This window comes from Conger conger, chromosome 12 (assembly GCF_963514075.1).
Source record: "Conger conger chromosome 12, fConCon1.1, whole genome shotgun sequence".
NCBI classification, from domain to species: domain Eukaryota; kingdom Metazoa; phylum Chordata; class Actinopteri; order Anguilliformes; family Congridae; genus Conger; species Conger conger.
This window is the reverse complement of record NC_083771.1, coordinates 22,939,921-22,957,737: the sequence shown is the minus strand read 5'-3', so window position 1 is coordinate 22,957,737 and position 17,817 is coordinate 22,939,921. Positions and strand designations below refer to the sequence as shown.

At 43.3% G+C, this 17,817-nt stretch overlaps 3 protein-coding genes and 1 long non-coding RNA gene across 5 annotated transcripts; 3 read left to right on the top strand and 1 right to left on the bottom strand.

The window, feature by feature from the left end:
- Positions 1 to 2,391: 2,391 nt before the first annotated feature.
- On the bottom strand, positions 2,392 to 4,500 carry LOC133105551 (uncharacterized). The gene is made up of 4 exons (XR_009703864.1): positions 4,367 to 4,500; positions 3,441 to 3,495; positions 2,606 to 2,704; positions 2,392 to 2,463 (listed from the first exon to the last, which is right to left on the bottom strand). It is a non-coding gene; the product is annotated as an uncharacterized LOC133105551 (long non-coding RNA).
- A 1,255-nt stretch (positions 4,501 to 5,755) lies between these two features.
- On the top strand, positions 5,756 to 6,675 carry hspb9l (heat shock protein, alpha-crystallin-related, b9-like). Its single transcript, XM_061263520.1, has one exon. It carries the CDS (start codon positions 5,819 to 5,821, stop codon positions 6,437 to 6,439), a length of 621 nt encoding a protein of 206 aa, XP_061119504.1. The 5' UTR covers positions 5,756 to 5,818; the 3' UTR covers positions 6,440 to 6,675.
- A 1,654-nt stretch (positions 6,676 to 8,329) lies between these two features.
- On the top strand, positions 8,330 to 14,026 carry LOC133105606 (galactosylceramide sulfotransferase-like). Its single transcript, XM_061215810.1, has 3 exons — positions 8,330 to 8,442; positions 10,424 to 10,569; positions 11,537 to 14,026. Exons 2-3 carry the CDS (start codon positions 10,442 to 10,444, stop codon positions 12,678 to 12,680), a joined length of 1,272 nt encoding a protein of 423 aa, XP_061071794.1. The 5' UTR covers positions 8,330 to 8,442; positions 10,424 to 10,441; the 3' UTR covers positions 12,681 to 14,026.
- A 492-nt stretch (positions 14,027 to 14,518) lies between these two features.
- LOC133141800 (uncharacterized) lies at positions 14,519 to 17,640 on the top strand. 2 transcript variants are annotated; one of them, XM_061262554.1, is made up of 4 exons: positions 14,519 to 14,845; positions 15,032 to 15,201; positions 15,460 to 15,552; positions 16,167 to 17,640. In XM_061262554.1, the coding sequence occupies exons 1-4, from the start codon at positions 14,689 to 14,691 to the stop codon at positions 16,497 to 16,499; spliced, it is 753 nt and encodes a 250-aa protein (XP_061118538.1). In that variant the 5' UTR covers positions 14,519 to 14,688; the 3' UTR covers positions 16,500 to 17,640. The 2 variants fall into 2 exon arrangements, with proteins under 2 accessions (XP_061118538.1, XP_061118539.1); XM_061262555.1 differs by lacking the exon at positions 15,460 to 15,552.
- The last annotated feature ends 177 nt before the right edge of the window (positions 17,641 to 17,817 follow it).

Sequence of the window (17,817 nt, the reverse complement as noted above, 5' to 3'; positions counted from 1 at the left end):
AATTTTCCATGTGTGAAGGGCTGCTAATGGCAATAGTGATTCCTCAGTAGGAAACGTTCACTAGTTAGCATCAAGCATTTTCCCCCCAAAGTAAATTATCAGCATATAAAAATTATTTGTGGGCCAGAAAATGTGACTTCTTGCAAATGTACATTTTGTGTCACATACTACTGTCATGGTTCCCATACATTTCTTCAGATGATATTGTCAAGTGGACAGAGGAAAGCAATGGGATTTTAAGAATAAGACCTCATGGAACAAAACCATTGAAGAACACTGTTATTTGTTAAGCATGCAGATGTAAGTGACCGATGGTGATGAAAATGGTTATTTAATTATAAAATTATAACAAAGTAGTCCACTGAGAACATGTCAGTATCCCCTAGTGTGAAAATGTTTGAGAATCACTGCTGTAGAAAATATAAAAGACAGTGGCCTTGAGAACTCTGCTGAGTGAAAGTGAGGGGAACTGATTCTACCGGAATAGTAATATGTGCACGCGTGTGAGTGATTACACTTAATTCTAATTCAGAGAGATTTTCTCTGGTTATTAATTTGTACCCCATGTTAGTTCATGCATATGTACGTCTAACAGTGTTTGTGTGTGTGAGTGGGATGGGGGGGGAGGGGGGGGCGTATCAGTTAAGGATTCCACACCTAGACTTGAATGTATGCAATAATTTATACTAGGGACATATTTTAAAATGAGAATATTACATTTACTGTAAATACATTCCACATGTAAATACCCTTAAAGCACAGTATAATAGTATTGTATGTTAAAGGGGCAGTTTAAATTAAAATGAGTTTCCAGGTATCCAGATAGTTTAGCTGAAATGTGACAAGCTTTCTAGATATAGCCTGCAGCTCGACCTGATAAAACGGACCTTTAAATGGTGTTTTCTTTTTGCTTTTGAAAAATAATATGTGTTAACATACACAGCTTAATATTGTGGGCTATTGTGAAGTTCGGTCTGTATATTTTATGCATGTATGAATCTTCGATTGAAACCAACAAGCACAAATGTTTCTACATAAATCACTGCTAAACCGGCTGGAAAGCTTGTCCTGTGTGTTCATTTTAAAGACAGGTGGTCAGTGAAGGTTAAATAAATCTGAGGAAGTTCAAGACTTTGAAGAAGTAAAAGCAAAAAATAGGTGAGATCACGTTCACCATTTTGTATTTGGTTCTCCTCCTGAGGTACTTTATCATGACCGGTGATTCACTCTGGAATAAAGCCTCTTACCCTTTCAGACTCTCAATGCTTTCCACCCATCGGCAGACAATATTTAATCTGATGAGGTCTATTAACGGAGGACTCATTTTGTTCAGTTATCTCTAAGGAAGACGTTTAGCAAAACACACCTTTGCACTTATTCTGCGGGTTAATGCACAATAGCATAAGTGTAGTATCTTGTTGACTAGGGCCCAATAGCAGACCTACAGTATCTCCAGGGCCCAATAGCAGAGGCACAGTATCTCCAGGGGCCAATAGCAGATGAGCAGTATCCCTCTTACCAGGGCCCAATAGCAGACATGCAGTATCTCTTCAATGAGTCCAATGGCACAGGTGCAGTATCTTTTTGACGAAGGTCCAGGGCAGGTTGTGTACACTCAGCACTTTGTAATATTGGCCCTGACCTGAATCCTGGGATTTGCGCTGAGCTCAGTAGGGATTAGGCTGCCCCAGTCTCTCCCATAAACCCTCTACCACAGTGCTGAAGGACGGGGCCGTTGGGCGTGCCTCAGGGGCCCTCCGTGGCTCGCCTTTCACGGCAATACAGCGAAGCAACACGATTCCTCAACAGCAGAGCCTTTCTTCTTTACTGCAGATTTACTCCTATGGCGCACAACGAGGCCAATATGGATTTACACTTCATATTCCTGTGACTCCACCTCTGGTTTCATACATTTCTAAATCTTTGTCATCATCATTTTTCCACAAGCTACAACTTCATACTGAACATCCTTAGACAAAATATTTTACCGTGGTCCAGTGGGCGTCCATCCTATACAAAATGGGCTGGCAGCAGCCAATTAAGCCTCGGGAACCAAGCATCTTAAACTTAGTATTTCTCACTTAGTGAGACTACCATAGTATTCATGACTAAACTCATCTTAGCACAAACCTTTCACACCTTGCAAAAACCTTTGTGGAACTTAATATTGGGCAGTTAGGGGATGCCTAATCCACATTTCCTTGTTTCATCTGATGCTCACAGTATAAAGCAGCTCAGACACAAGAGGGCGCCCTCGTCCAAGCTGCGCTGGGTCTCCACTACTAATCCCCATTTACTGAAAACACCACGGGGTCACATCACACAGCTGCACCTCTGTACCTTTAAAGTGAGATACATTACCCTTTAAACAAATTAAGAGAAACACAGTCCTCATATTTCATCTTTATTCCAATAAACAAATTTAATACCAGTGCATTTACTTCAGAATGGTATCTTCGCTGGCTGTGTGCAAAAGAAGAGAAGGCAATATTAGAGAACACGTAAAGCACATGGTTGCGGTACACAGTAATTTCACTATACATAAAGAGGGCTGAATTGTGTAAGCGTATCAATGTGCAGATTGTTTTGAGTAGATCAGTGATACCTTCCGCCAACTCCTTGGCAATGCGCTCTTTTTCCTCCCTCTCCTTCTTCTCCGCCTCCTCGATCCGCCTCTCCTCTTCCGCTATGGGCTTCAAGTTGTCTGAAATAGTTTTTCAAAATGGAGGTTACACACACCACAAATGACAAGCACAAGACATTTGTATTTACTAAACCTTTATTTAATGAGGTTAGTCCCATTGAAATCTTGTTTCCAAGAGAGACCAGGCAAAGAAGGACAGCAGTACATACATTTTCAAATGCAAGAACAGAACCTGCATGAAGACATGGGTCAAGCTAAAAATGTTATGCAAGGTAAGTGCAAAGGTGAAATAATCAGATTTAAGGCAGTTGGTTAAATAGACTCTGAATAAAGCAGGACCCTTCGCTGGTTTTGAAAGACAAAGGCAATTTGTCTGCTGCATTTGACCCATCCTTGTTACTTATATTTAATTTGTACAAAACTATACTTACTATATTGTCAGACTCTTAGGAAATGAAAAACGTTCAATAAGAATATAGCATACTACATGCAAACAAAACTTCAGTTCAACGTGTGTATATGAACCATGTTTAAAACAACAGTACCTGACTGTTGGTAAGCATTGCGGACAGCTAATTAACTCGACAGCATCGGCCTCATGCACACTACGGTCTGTACATACGCTCAACAACCACAAGCTACATTAAAACAGTCTTTCGTCAACACACGATGAACCTACAGCTTTAAAATAGAGCCTTTTTCTTCATATACATTGCCATCACGAGACCGCCACAGTTTACAAATGCATTAACTGCGATGCAGGTTATTTGTGTTGTGATGTGTGCCATGAACCTACCATATCTCCTTTTGCCGTAAATGATACCAACAAGCAAGGCTGACCATCTGGCCGTCTGTAAACAGAAGATGGATGGAATATATGCAAGTTACACAAGGTTTAGGTTAAACTGCATTTTCAGATTCTATAAATGACTTTATAAAGTCACCAAGTTAGCAGCTTTGCAGTGGCATACATGCATGCTGTCAACCAGTACCTACAAAAACTTCACGTTCAGCGGAAGCTATAACAAGTTTTAGTGAAATAAGACCACACAACAATCGCTTCTTTAGTCTTCGTGCGGTTTTGTAAAGACAAAGCTGTGTGTACTGTATAGCAAAGAAACCTGCTGAACGTGCAACTGAATGCGATAGCATTCGTTAGATAGCTAACTTTAGACAAACGCGGTCATTCGATTTATTTGTCAGGGAAAGGAAACCCTACACAGTTGTATTCATTAGACAGGCGATTGAACATGGACATACCAACGAACCAGAAAAACGTTAGCTATGCTGTAGCTGTGTAGATACTCGTCAACCAGCCGCGCTGACCTTCAATTCGGTCCAAAGCTAACCTGGGCATCAGGGTAGCTACAGTGAATTGGGCTACATAGCTAGCACTCAACAGTCCTATCTAACAATCTGCACAAATAGTTCATAGCTCAGTTAATTGAACTTGGTTTTAGAAGACACGTAGCTATTTAGCCAACGATAGTTAGCCAATAGCTAAGGTCAGCGAGCTAGCAAGTACCATTCCAACGCAGGCCAGCATGCTATGCTCATTTTCTTACCAGCTAGCTATGCTAGCGGCCCCACTCATTCAATGTCAACTGTGTCGTAAATAAAACAGTTATAGCTATGCGTAAAGCGACGGAAAAATACATTTGGAATTTAGTGAAAACGCTAAAGAGAAGAAATTCAGCAACGTGTCGGAAAAACGCAATTTACCTTAATAAGCGGTGAAACCTGCACAGGAGGAACCATTTTGCTGGCCTGTGTTCTGCAGCTGTTTGGGAAACGGGTGGGCAGGGCTAATCAGAGACACGCAGAAGAGGATGACGGGAGAAACCATGCGTCACTTGCGTCAGAGTTGTGACGTTATGCACTATTAACAGAACATTAAAAGAACAGAAAAATGCCTTTACAGTTAAATTTTTATTGTTACTTTCTTTTTTCATTCAAATGGAATACAAAGTTAGCTCTGGAATGTTATTCCGGAAACATTAAAAAGGAAATCAATATTTCTACTTTGCTAATGATGCAGTCATTATCGTACTTCAAAACACATTTACAGTGATTGATTCGAAGTTCTTTAAAAGTACGTATTAAAACAATGTTTACTTCAGCCATGGATCCAGCCATTCTGCTGGGGTTTTAACTATATCATTTGTAATATTTATGACAACACCTCCATTGTAGCCACAAAACTGTTGTAAAGTTATTTCAACCCCAGTGTTACAGATTTTACATGTACAACAAAAGCCGAACAAAAGAATGGATTTATTTCTAATCTAGTCAGCCCTCCAACATGTCCAAGATGTTTCCCACTACTGTGCGCTGCTATCTGACCAGATAGTGATCTCATTAAGCTTAAAGTACTCCCATGTTTCAGCTGGTCGAAGAGGTTATTGGAAGTTGAACTGTATACTTTTATGCAGATCGACCAAAATGAAAAACATTAAAGCTTACATTCATGGTTGCATCATTACTGAAGCATATCCCAGTCGCTACAGTAGAGGATAGTGTTAATATAAAGGTTCAGGTTAAACAGGCTATGTGTCCATCCATACAGCAGTCAAAATCATGCCACCCACATTTCAGAAATAATGTTATAAGTAAACCATCTACCACACAATGTCTAAATATATGTCTAGGCTAAATATTTGATCGCATATTATTGGTAGAAATTACATTAAAATCTATGGTATTTTTGTGTAAACATCTTTCGCAAATATGATCATTTCAATGATCCCATTTTTTGTGAAACATTTTATAAGATCCAGTGTTTACACCATCACCCAAAATTCATATATGACCCAGCAGCTGTTGATTCCTTCCTCGGAAATAGCATTTGCCTATAACACAAGCTATGCAGCGCCCTCAGCATGTATCTGTATTGCCTCTGTAAATAGAACAATACTTAGTTAGACTGGCATCTCATGGCCACATTGTAATAAGCTTGTTTGGGCCTATGACTGAACTGGGGTTGTCATAACACTCTGGGGTGGCATGACACATATCAGATTGCCAGTGCAGTGACCGGAAGGCATCTGGAACATTCCAGGGAACAGGGCTATAAAAGCCGCGAGCCTCCACAGCTGACACAGAACACTGCACACAGACAGAGCAGGCAGCCCGACCTCAGAGGAAGAAGTACGATCGCTAAGGACGCTCAGAGAAATGCTGTGCCCCCGAGTATTCCAGCCTTCCTACGGTCCACTGATGGACTTCCACTGGCCCGTACACAGCCTCTGGCCAGAGACACGGCCTCTCTTCTACCAGATGGAGCAAGAGATGATCAGACACATGCAGGAGATGAAGCAAAGCTTAGAGTTCATGGAGCAGCTTCACAGGAAGATTTTCGATGAGATCGATCCACTTCCAGCCCAGACTTTGGGTGTCCAGCCAATCTCGTTCACCTCAGACAATGAGGGAGGCCATTTTGCCCTGACACTGGACACTAAGGACTTCTCACCAGAGGAGCTGACTGTCAAGCAGGTGGGAAGGAAGCTACGGGTGTGTGGGAAGACGGAGAAGAAGCAGGAGGATGGAAAGGGCTCCTACTCCTATAAAAGGCAGGAGTTCAGACAGGAGTTTGATCTGCCTGAAGGTGTCAACCCCAGTGTGGTGACATGCTCCCTGTTGGACGGCCAGCTCCGGGTACAGGCTCCCAGGGGGGCACTGCCCGATAGCTCTGAGAGAGTGGTGCCCATTGACTGTGTACCTTCTGTGAAGACCCCAAAACCAATCAGCTCAGAGAGTGATGATAATGTCACTACAATGGACTCCTCCAAGGACTGATCTGACAGAAAAATCAAGGATTAATATGGGCCCAATATCTACAATTCAAACAAATTTCCTATACGCTTTCATTTTTCTTTAACAGATGACTCCATGAGCTGTAAAACTGTGATTTATAAAGGCTAATCTTTTTGACCCAAACAATTTTGGAGTATTTTCCATGAAGAGAAAATCTAGAGTTGTGGAACATTGTTTATTGTAAATTACTTTTATGAATAAATCACTTCAATGTGAAATATTTGTTTTGCTTATTTGGTGACACTTTCGCTGTGTGAATGGAAATTTCTCAGAGGGGTATCAGTTTTGGAGCAAATATTATTGAAGGTCTTGGGACGGTGATTGTGGCTCTGGTCCAATGGGACTGACCGCACTGTATTCTGTAGAGAGAAGGCAATGTGAGGATCATGGCAACAGCATTTTGAAGAACAAAAAGCAAAATAACCCAAAAACCCTTGTTCACCTTTGCAAATCGAAATATCCAATCTGAACAGGTATCTGAACAGACTTGCATTTTGCAAAACAGCCCCATCTCACTGTTAAATGAAGTTTTGTTTTAATATCAGAAAATATTTTCATAAAGTCAGATTATGTCTTCATAATAACAATAATTTCTGCCTTTCTACGAAATGTTACTTCTGTGTACAACAATGTATGAACTGGTCTTATAAAAATAAACCATCTTAGCTCTGAATAGTCAGCAAGAGGTCAATAGAGAGGGTCAAAGTGTCACCCCTTGCCAAGACCCAGGACTAAACCAGGGACCTTTAAGTCTTCAGTTCAACCCTCTCCCAGCTGTGTTATTTTAGCACCCCTGGCAATGTTCCTACATGGATGGAGATGATATTTAATCATAAGGGATGGCAGTTTTCTCACCTGCAATACAGTCATCCTTCAGCAAGAGGACACTAAAGATTTCTTTACAGTCAGTTATCATTTGCCCCTCCCCAGTAAGTAATATATACCAATTAAGCACAAACCATGCTCCCACACTGCCACAGACTGCTTTTCAGTGCAAAGAACCATAGACATGAAGCAGACATTTCTATAGAGTGGTCCTGTTTTAATCTTTCTGGTCCTGTTTTAATCTTTCTTCTATCATAACAATTAAACAGTTTTGAGCAGTGTAGGCTTAGAAGACAAAATAGTGAAATACAGTATATTAAATCAAATATGCACATAAAGCATATATTTAGGTGTTTACCAGCATGTTGAGAGTAATGCCACTGGCAATGAGGTGTGTACCGCTTAGCAGTAGCATGACGTACTTTGGCTTTGTCAGTATAGTGGCAAGTATCCCTGCTGTCATGTGGGAGACTAGGGTCGAGGGTTCTTTTCGCTGACAAAACTGAAGGACAGGGTCCATACGGGGGTCAAACCCACAACACCATGTACTGACCATCTGAGCTAATCAGCCTACACACAGGAAAAAATGAAAAGCAAATACAGGGAACATCCTTGAAAGTTAAGAGCTTGAGTAGAAGACAGGTACTGTAAGTTGCACATTGGATCATGGTGAGAGATTTGAACTCGGATCACTGGATTCAAAATCAGGAGTGCTGACCGTTACATTATGGAACCTGAAAACAGTAACAGGCAACAGCCTGACACACATGAAATACAGCAGTTCAGTAACCCACAGACCACATACGTATTACTACAGGACCCTGTATTTAAAACCAATCAGTTTACACTGTCAGGATGATACAATGCAGCTCTGCATGCCAAACTGCCCCATTTGTGCAGTCTGGGCTCTGCTATTATTTTTTCTCCTTTTTGAGAGGTCAGTGTTCTATCTTGACATGATGATTAAAGATGAGCATACCAGCAGGTGGGTGGAGCTAAAATAGGCATTCCATGGCTGTAGAGCAGGGGAGCTCACAGAACAGGTTCCAGGGCAGATTACACCTGAATGTGTGGAGCATTCACACCTTGCCTGACAGTTGCGGGAACACCAATTCTGTCTCTGCCCCGTTCCTGCTGACAACCGCACATTAGAACCACAGGTGAGAGTCTTGGGCAGGTAATTAGAATGCTACAGGTTTTCTCATAAAATATTGCTGTGAAGTACACATTTATTAGTCTTGTGTAGCAACTGAAGGTTTGTATTAGTATTTAAAAAACTAAAAAGTAGTTAAAAAACTGTTGAAATGTTTGTGGGTTTGTGTGTGTGTGTGTGTGTGTGTGTGTGAGTGAGTGTGCGTGCCGCAATGCTGCGTGTGTTATGGTGTGTGGGTAGTGTTGTACCTATGTGTGTGCCTCAGTGCCTCTGTCAGTGTGTGTGCATGTGTGTGTGTGTGTGTGTGTGCAAGTGCATGTGTGTCTAACCTGCTGAAGCTGTCCATGTGCACGTCAATATACACTTCTCAAAAAAATTAAGGGAACACTTAAGGGACACATTAGATCTTGATGAACAATTTATTCAAGTTGAAAATCTTTACTGATGTACATTGTATCATTTGTTGAGAACAAAATGACGTAACAACAGTAAAAGGAAATCAAAATCATCAACCCATTGAGGGCTGGATTTATCACGGCAACTCATAATATGACTCAGTGGTGTGTATGGCTCCCGCATACCTCTGGCAGCGCTCCTCCTGTTCCTTCTCGCACAAAGGAACAGATATCAGTCCTGCTGCTGGGTGGATGCACTTCTACGGCTCTGTCCAGCTCTCCTTGTGTAACGGCCAGTCTCCTGGTATCTCCTTCATACTCTTGAGACTGTGCTGGGAGAGACAGCAAACCTTCTTGCGACCGCACATATGGATGTGCCTTCCTGGAGGAGCTGGACTACGTGTGCAACCTGATAGGGCTGCAGGTTCCGCCTCATGCTACCAGCTGTAACAAGGACACAAGCAGAACACAAAACTAGATAAGAATCAGTCAGAAAGGATAAGGAGAGAGCAATTGTCTGTGGCCACCACATGCAAAACCATTACCTTTTTGTGGATTGTCTTGCACCTCCATTACACCTGTTGTCACTTTCATTTGAACCAAAGCACGTGAAATTGATTCACAATCACTTGTGCTTCCTAAATGGACAGATTGATATCCCTGAAGTTTAACTGACTTGGTGTTACACAGTGATGTTCCCTTTTTTGTTTTGAGCAGTGTAGGTGTGAACATAGTGTATCAGTGTTACCTTTGCTGTGGATGAGGGAAAATATGGAGGGTGTGAGGCTTCATCGAGTACCTCTCTTCTTAAAGACCCTGCACTATAAACACTATAAAACTCCTCTCTCAGCTCAGTAGAGTTGTTTGCATCTGCACAATACAACCATAAACATGTCACTGGTCATAATGGTTAAAACACCTGATTCCCAAAACAAACACAGAGAGCAAACCCATATCACCGCCTTTACTATGGTAATATTACCCACACAAACAAGCTGTCAGAACATATCATCAAAGCAACACTTGTTCTTTCACTTTTTCCATGTGTGCACATGCAGGAGACAGTTGCCATTTTACATCTCCACTGCTAGCTCAGTCCAGCAGCAATTAATTTGCGCCATACATGAATTTGGTGGAAAGTAATGTCTAATCTCAGTTTGTTTTTACTGTAAACGCATTGCAATATTTCCTCCTCTATCCATCTTTAACTAATTGCACACCTGTAAGCAACAATAGATGCTTCTCACTTTCTGTTAAACACCTTTAACATTTGTGACACACCTTTATAAAACACCTCACACTTCTCAGAAACAGGGACCCGTGTGGGGGGAGGGAAGGCTGGCATGAAGCATAGGGCGGCCTGTAGCATAGTGGTTAAGGTCACCTGGGACACGCAAGGTCGGTGGTTCTAATCTCGGTGTAGCCACAATAAGCAAGGCCCTTAACCCTGCATTGCTCCAGGGGAGGACTGTCTCCTGCTTTGTCTAATCAACTGTATGTCGCTCTGGATAAGAGCGTCTGCCAATGTCAATAATGTAATGCAATGAACAAGGCACTGCGTGTCATGTACTGAAGATGTGTTCTGTGCTTCAGGTGTGTTTTTTGGGGAGCATGGCTGTAAGGTGTCAGAGGCAATGCAGGTCATTGGGCAGAAGGTTACTTCTGGGAGTCCTGCTGACCAGCCTATCAGTGCTGCTGTACAGCCTTTCTGCACTAACTCACCAGCGCCACCCACAGGAGTGAGTGTGAAGTAGCAGCATTTCCACTGAATCCCAGATTTCTCACCAGACTTGTGTTTCATGTATAAATTGTCGGGCAAGTGAAGAGTTCAAGTATTTCAGATATATGTTTTTGACCTTTGACCCAGGTCTGTTTGCCACAGAGCAGATTCACTTGGGCTGTCTCTCAAATTGCACACTTGTGTACCAGTGCACTTGTGTTCTTATAAACTTAATTTGCACCAACAGTGTACCAACAAGGCAAATACTTAGAATGCAAGAACATAAAAAATCTGTAGACGCACTTGTACTATGACTATTCTAACACGCATCTGACTAGCAGCAGCAACTGACATCAGAAGTGACAGTTAGCTAGCTGGCTATGTTATAGCAGAAAAGTGTTACACAATTGGGTCTTGCTTCGGGATATGTCGACATGCCCAGGGCTACATATCGAACCAGCAGCCTTCCGACCGCTCTTACCTCCTGAGCTAATGTCGGCCAATTATATAGGCTATAGTTTTATTCATTTAAGGTTAAGATGAGCGAAAACTTGATATTTGCGGCTAACATTCACTATTTGTCACGTTAGCTAGCATAATAGTAGTTTAATGCCTGCATTAGCGGCTGCATTTAATTTTTAGTTAGATAGCTTACATTCCTTCACATTTGATTGCATATTTAAAAAAAATATATATATATATTTGGTATCTGCTCTGAAAACACAATGACTACTGAGGAAAGAAAGTGTGCTCCAAAGCCAACTTGAATTTTCAGTCCTCCTAAGTACAACAGGAGAACTTCCGGTGAATTCGGTGTGTACTTGCCAGTTTTGTACTTCAGTTTGGGATGCACTTAATCACATGTCCATTACCTTCTGCGCTTGATTTACGCACTAACTAGTCCACAAGTCTGCAATTTGAGATAAGGGCTTGGTCATTAAAATTGATGAAAGAGGACACTGGGCTTCACTCATATGTTCTTGCAGGATGGTGCCCCCCTCCTGTGCACAACACCCACCACCTGAACAAGAACCGCCCCTCTCCAACACCTCCCTGGGGCCGGCAAGAGCCTGCAGGCCGAAGGTGGACATCATGTTCTTGAAGACTCACAAGACAGCCAGCAGCACGCTGCTCAACATCCTGTTCCGCTTCGGAGAGAAGCACGGCCTCAGGTTCGCGCTGCCGCACGGCCGCAATGACTTCTTCTACCCCCAGCCGTTTGTGCGCTGGCGGGTGGAGGGCTACCAGCAGGGGCTCTGCTTCAACATCGTCTGCAACCACATGCGCTTCGACGCTGCCGAGGTCGGGCGCCTGCTGCCCCCTCACGCCGCCTACATCACCATCCTGCGCGACCCCGCCCACGTCTTCGAATCCTCCTTCCACTATTACGGCCGGCTGGTGCCCCTCACCTGGACCATCCCGGGCCGGGACAAGATGGCCGAATTCTTGCGGCAGCCCCGCCGTTACTACCGTCCTGCTGGTTACAACGCCTTCTACCTGCGCAACCTGCTTCTCTTCGACCTGGGCTACGACCACACCCTGGGGCCGGAGGACTCCCGGCTGGGGCCGGCCATCCGCCACATCGAGCAGCGCTTCCAGCTGGTGCTGCTGGCCGAGCACTTTGAGGAGTCGCTGGTGCTGCTCAGACACGCCCTCTGCTGGGAGGTGGAGGACCTGCAGTTCTTCAGGCTGAACGCGCGGCGGCCGGCCGCCGTGTCGCGGCTGAGCGCGGAGCAGAGGGAGCGTGCCCGGCGCTGGAACGGCGCCGACTGGCGGCTCTACCGCCACTTCAACGCCAGCTTCTGGGCGCGGGTGGAGGCGTTCGGGCCGGCCCGCATGGAGCGGGAGGTGCAGGAGCTGCAGGAGAGGAACCGGCGCATGGCGGACGCCTGCATCGAGGGCGGCGTCGCCGTGGGGCGTGGCAGTATCCGCGACGCGTACATGCAGCCCTGGCAGCCGGTCGGGGAGAGCTCCATCCTGGGGTACAACCTCCGTCGGGATGTGGACGAGGCGCAGCGACTGCTTTGCCTCCGCATGCTCACCCCGGAGATACAGTACCTCTCCCTGCTGGGCGGGGACCTCTGGATCACCCATCTCTGGGCTCACATCCGCCAGCTCATCAACTGGTAACAGCACCAGCCCCCCCTCCCAGGGAAAAACCCGCCAAACAACAGAGATTCATTCCAGCCGAGATTCATTCCAGCCGCCTCACCCCAGGAGCATGGCTGTGTACAGCAGGGAGATCGACCGTGATCTCGTGGATGTTCCTGGGTGATTGTGTTAGCTCGCACTTCTTCCAGATGGCAGCCCGCCATGTTTATTCCTCACCTGAATGGTTGAACATAAAGACTACACATAGAGACTGAGTTCCAGATTTAAAGACTTTCTGTTTTATTCATCCTCAAGCAGACTCTTTTGTGTTTTGGGTTCAGATTTCTACTGCAGATATCTGGGCTGGGCTCAGTTCCAGTTAAATTCAGTTCATTAAGGAGACAAACTTGGCAGCATGGATGGTGCAGTGGGTAGCACCGCCTCACAGCAAGGAGGTCCTAGGTTTGAATCCCCGTCGGCCGGGGCCTCTCTGTGCGGAGTTTACATGTTCTCCCCGTGTCTGCGTGGGTTTCCTCCGGGTACTCCGGTTTCCTTCCACAGTCCAAAGACATGCAGGTTAGGCTGATTGGAGAGTCTAAATTGCCCGTAGGTATGAGTGTGGGAGTGAATTGTGTGCGTGCCCTGCGATGGACTGGCAACCTGTCCAGGGTGTATTCCTGCCTTTCGCCCAATGTATGCTGGGATAGGCTCCAGCCCCCCTGCGACCCTGTTCAGGATAAGCAGGTTCAGATAATGGATGGAAGGAGATGAACTGGATTCATGCTTTGGCACTGAAAAATTCCCATAATGATCATTTCATGAACTAACTTAATTGAAAGGGGATTGAGCCCTTCTATTTGGGAGAGATCACACTTCATTCTTAGACAGTTTTCTGATTATCAGATCAGACAGTACAGAATAACCATTGTCAATAACAATGGTAGTGTCAAGTCACAGCCAAAAATTAAATATGAATCATCAACAATAAATGTTTTGTTTGCTATATTAATGAATAGCAAAAAAAGAACAAAGTACTAATTTGAAGGGACAGAACAATGCACAGGGATATTGATGCTACCTTTGTATGTGGTGAATAATCATTGTTAAATATAGCAGAGTAGATATTTTAAAGGTTTGTGATTTAGGGGATAAAAACAGTTCAACAAATAGAAATGTATCATTTTGATAATGTTTGATATCAAAAACTGCATTCTGAAAACTCATAGTCTGCTCTGATTCTTAATTCTTAATTGTGATGCATTCATTTTTGTAAACTTTCATTATCCTAAGGACCCATTTGATTCCTCCTTTGGAACCAATGTTACTTTTTTTGTCATATTTGTTTTTGGATGTTGTATTTTAAAATGCAAGTACTATGCATTGTATGTGGGTCTGTGTAACTTGGTTGTTTGATACAGAATTAATGTAAAGGAAAACAACTTCTTGGAATTCAGCGACAATATACAGAATGTTCCATGACCTCAAGGTGTTCCAATTAAAAGCATAGATACCCACTGATCCTGTGAACCAATTAAATGAAATCATTGTGCATCCGGGGTCAACATATCTAGATCACACAGAATAAGCGTGGAATAAACAACGCATCACTATTTACAGAATCTGAGATCTGTGTGTCCTGGTTATCATATAATAGGTGTCTTTCTAGGTGGGTGATATGTATGGAAATCTATCTGGGATATGTACGGACCTTTTTGCAGTATTTAAGAGCAACATGTTTAGTTTATAAAATGTGAGGTTTTTTAAAAGGATCAAAATCCTTTAGTCCGCTGTAAGTCTGCTCAGTCTACACTCCAGATCAGTGGGTGGCGGTAATGTACCTTTTTGCTGTTTCGCCGCTGTTACAAAAGAAGAATTGATCACCGCAGGAAGTACAAATTTGTCTCCTGTTGTTGTCTTTTTAATGGAGCGGTCTCGTTTCCGACGACAAAGGAACACAAGAAGTCGCAGTACAATCGTACGTTTACATGTATCCGATTTGATGTGATTTAGCTATCCTGCTGCACTGAAACGCGCTTTCCAGTGCCGCATGGAAGGAAAAGAGTTCTGGACCCGTCCGAAAGTAGAGCAGCTCTGTGAACTATGGAAAACAAAGGCCTCGCTGTACAACCCAGATCATGAATACCCTGACAGGTGGCAGAAAAGACGCGATTCTGAAGAAATTGCTCAACATTTAGGCACAACTGGTAAGTTTAAATTGGCCAATGTTTTAGTGTTCGCTTCTCTCCTGAAAAAGTCTTCAGATTGGACAGTGGAATTTTTTATATACATGTTAACGTCATGTCACTAAAATATATTGCTAGACTCACAATAAATAGATAGTTAGCAATAATTAAAGGTATGGCTACCTTTTCTTTGTTTTGTCCCAACAGTAAGAGAGCTCCTGAAAAAAATGAAGAATTTAAGAACTCAATATGGCAGAGAGAGACGAAAGACCTGCTTTTCCCTTGCCGACAACTGTGATGTGTCTTCATCCAAGTGGTACCTGCTGTCTATGCTGAGATTTCTGGATCAGTCGGATGCCTCCGCCTCTAGTGTAGAGGTACCGCTTGTCACTGCAATTATTCATTATAAGTTTTTACTTTTCTGCATGGTAAACTATTTCTTGATGTAGTTAGTCCCCTTGTTGTACGTTTCAGCCCTTTCAATAATGCTATGGCAATGTGAAATACCATATACATAGAGAAATTGCAGTTCCCCCTGGTGTCCTAGAGAAACAAGCCCCTTTCCAGGACTAAATCACATGTTCAATTAATCGCTACTTATTAAAAGCTAATTTTAAGAATTAATATGTAACTAGGCTGTACAGGCAAAGACACCGCAGTGGGAAGAACAAGTTGCTGTGACTGCCCTTCACAATCAAGAGCAGCAATCTGGAGCAACCTTCAGTGGGGTGAACTGGTTTTACTGTGCTTTTCTCAAGGGCTGGTAGAGCTCGTCGATACGCTCTCCTGAATTGATAGCGAAGGTGGTATTAAAAATAATAAAGGTGGTGTAGCATACATTCAGCACTAGTATAGAGACATTTTTCGGCATTTCACATTGTGAGAACAAAGGGGAGAGTAGAGTATTGTTAAAGGTACAATAGGTAATTTTGGACCTCTAACGGTCAGGAGAGGAATAGCAGCAACAAACACTTCAAACCACAACAATGTTTATCCCTCCCCCTTCTCTGTAAACGCGCTGATGTTGAAACGCCATTGGCTGTGGCAATTAGAACCAATTTTCAACCAATGAGCTTGAATTATTGTACAGCTATACACTGTTTTGGTACAGAGTGTCTGGCCGTCAACTATATATTTTGAAACACGAATTTAAGGACTATGAACACAGACAGAGGGTGAGTCAATATGCCAGTGAGCCTGTTGAACAATGTTTTAACACAAAAATCCTACTTATTGTATCTTTAAAAGTGGCTAACTTACTACTTACTACTTGCCTATAACTAAACTCCAGGTTGTCTGGTTGTACTGACATGCCCACTGCTGTTCACTTTCACTCCAACAGACGACCGACTGTACATTTCATGAGATCATTGTGGAGGTAATGGACGATGTGCCGGACCCACCAAGGAGTGGTCAAACCGTGGCTGTTGCCAGAAAGCGGATGAGGCCGGCCAACGAAGATGTATCGGACGTCGGAAGCGGCAAGGAGCGAGACGCCCTCGATATCTTCGGCAAATTTGTAGCTTCGGAACTGAGGCTTATGGAAAACGTACAGATGCAGAGACAGGCGAGACTCCGTATCCAGAAGGTTCTGTTGGATGTGCAGTTGGGATCGGCGGTTCCTACCCCCCTCCATCACGAGTACAGCCTGATAAACACGCCAAGCAGCAATTAAACGGGAGTAAAACCTGGACCGTGCCTAAACCTGGAACATTGGCTGCTGTAAAAACATCCGCTCCGGCCTCTGGGTTTTACTTTGTGCAGTTATCTGGCTTACCCAGTAATCCTGCTTTGTGGAACAGGGCTCTGGCCAAACTACTCATATTTTAATCAGCCTGAATCCGTGCCCCTCTACCTCTACTGAAAGACTGAGGCAGCACTTTGGCTCATGAAGGCTGGCATCCGATGCCGCTAAAAAGGGCCCCAGCAGTGGGTGGATATAGGTTTTCTGAAATTAGTTCATACAAGATCAGAATTTTCTGCTATTTCAAGTCTGAGACAATGTTAGTGGTAGTTGAATTTTGTCTAAAAATTACTTTATACAGTGTTGATATTATTATTGCCTCCAATTCCCATAAATCTGAAAAGTGCTTGTTAACAGTTTATTATGCACCACAGGGTATTGACTTGTCATTCATTCTATGAATCCAGTCTTACTTTATTTGGTCATGTATTAGTAACCAAGATAAATTACAGCTTTTTTTGAAATGTTAACCCACACATTTCTGCAAGTCTGTGTAGATTTGTATGAACAGCAAAAAGAAAACACGCATCTGAAAATACACTGAGCATCTCATAGGATTAAATGTGTGCTTCCCCTCATATTAGCAGGAACACACTGTTGTTTAATTACTCAGATTGACCGGTGTGTTCAGGTAGAACAGAGATCTGGATTCTGAAACACTAATGCACACGTACCTGCAGAACCACCTTACGATTTTTCTGGTGCACAGCGGAATTCATGGTCATAGATCGGCCTGCTGGATGTTCTGGGATCTTTTGCAACTTCCTGGATGATTTGTCTCTACATCCTTGGAGAAATTTTGGCAGGCTGGCCATTCCTGGGAAGATTCATCACTGATCCAAATGTTCTTCATTTTGAGAGAGTGGCTCTCTGGTTTGGTGAGGTCCAAGAGCCTGAGAAAAGGCTTTGGAATGGCCTCATCACAGCCTTTATTTGAACCCAATAGAGATGCTGTTACATCTGAAGCAAGAAGTTCATGCTTGAAAACATACCAATTTGTCTGAATTAATGCAGTTCTGCAGAGAAGAGTTGACAAAGTCCTCAAAAGCAATATTAAAGACTTCAGAAATTATTGGAAGGGTTTGGTTGCTATTTTTGCTGCCCACGGTGGTGCACTCCGTTAAGTTAAAGGGGGAAATTACTTTTTCCACTTGGGATATATGAGTGTTTAACTTTAATTAAATGGTCATTTAAAAAAATGTTTGCACAGGTTTGTTTAATATGGCATTTTCTGTGTAAAGACCTGAAA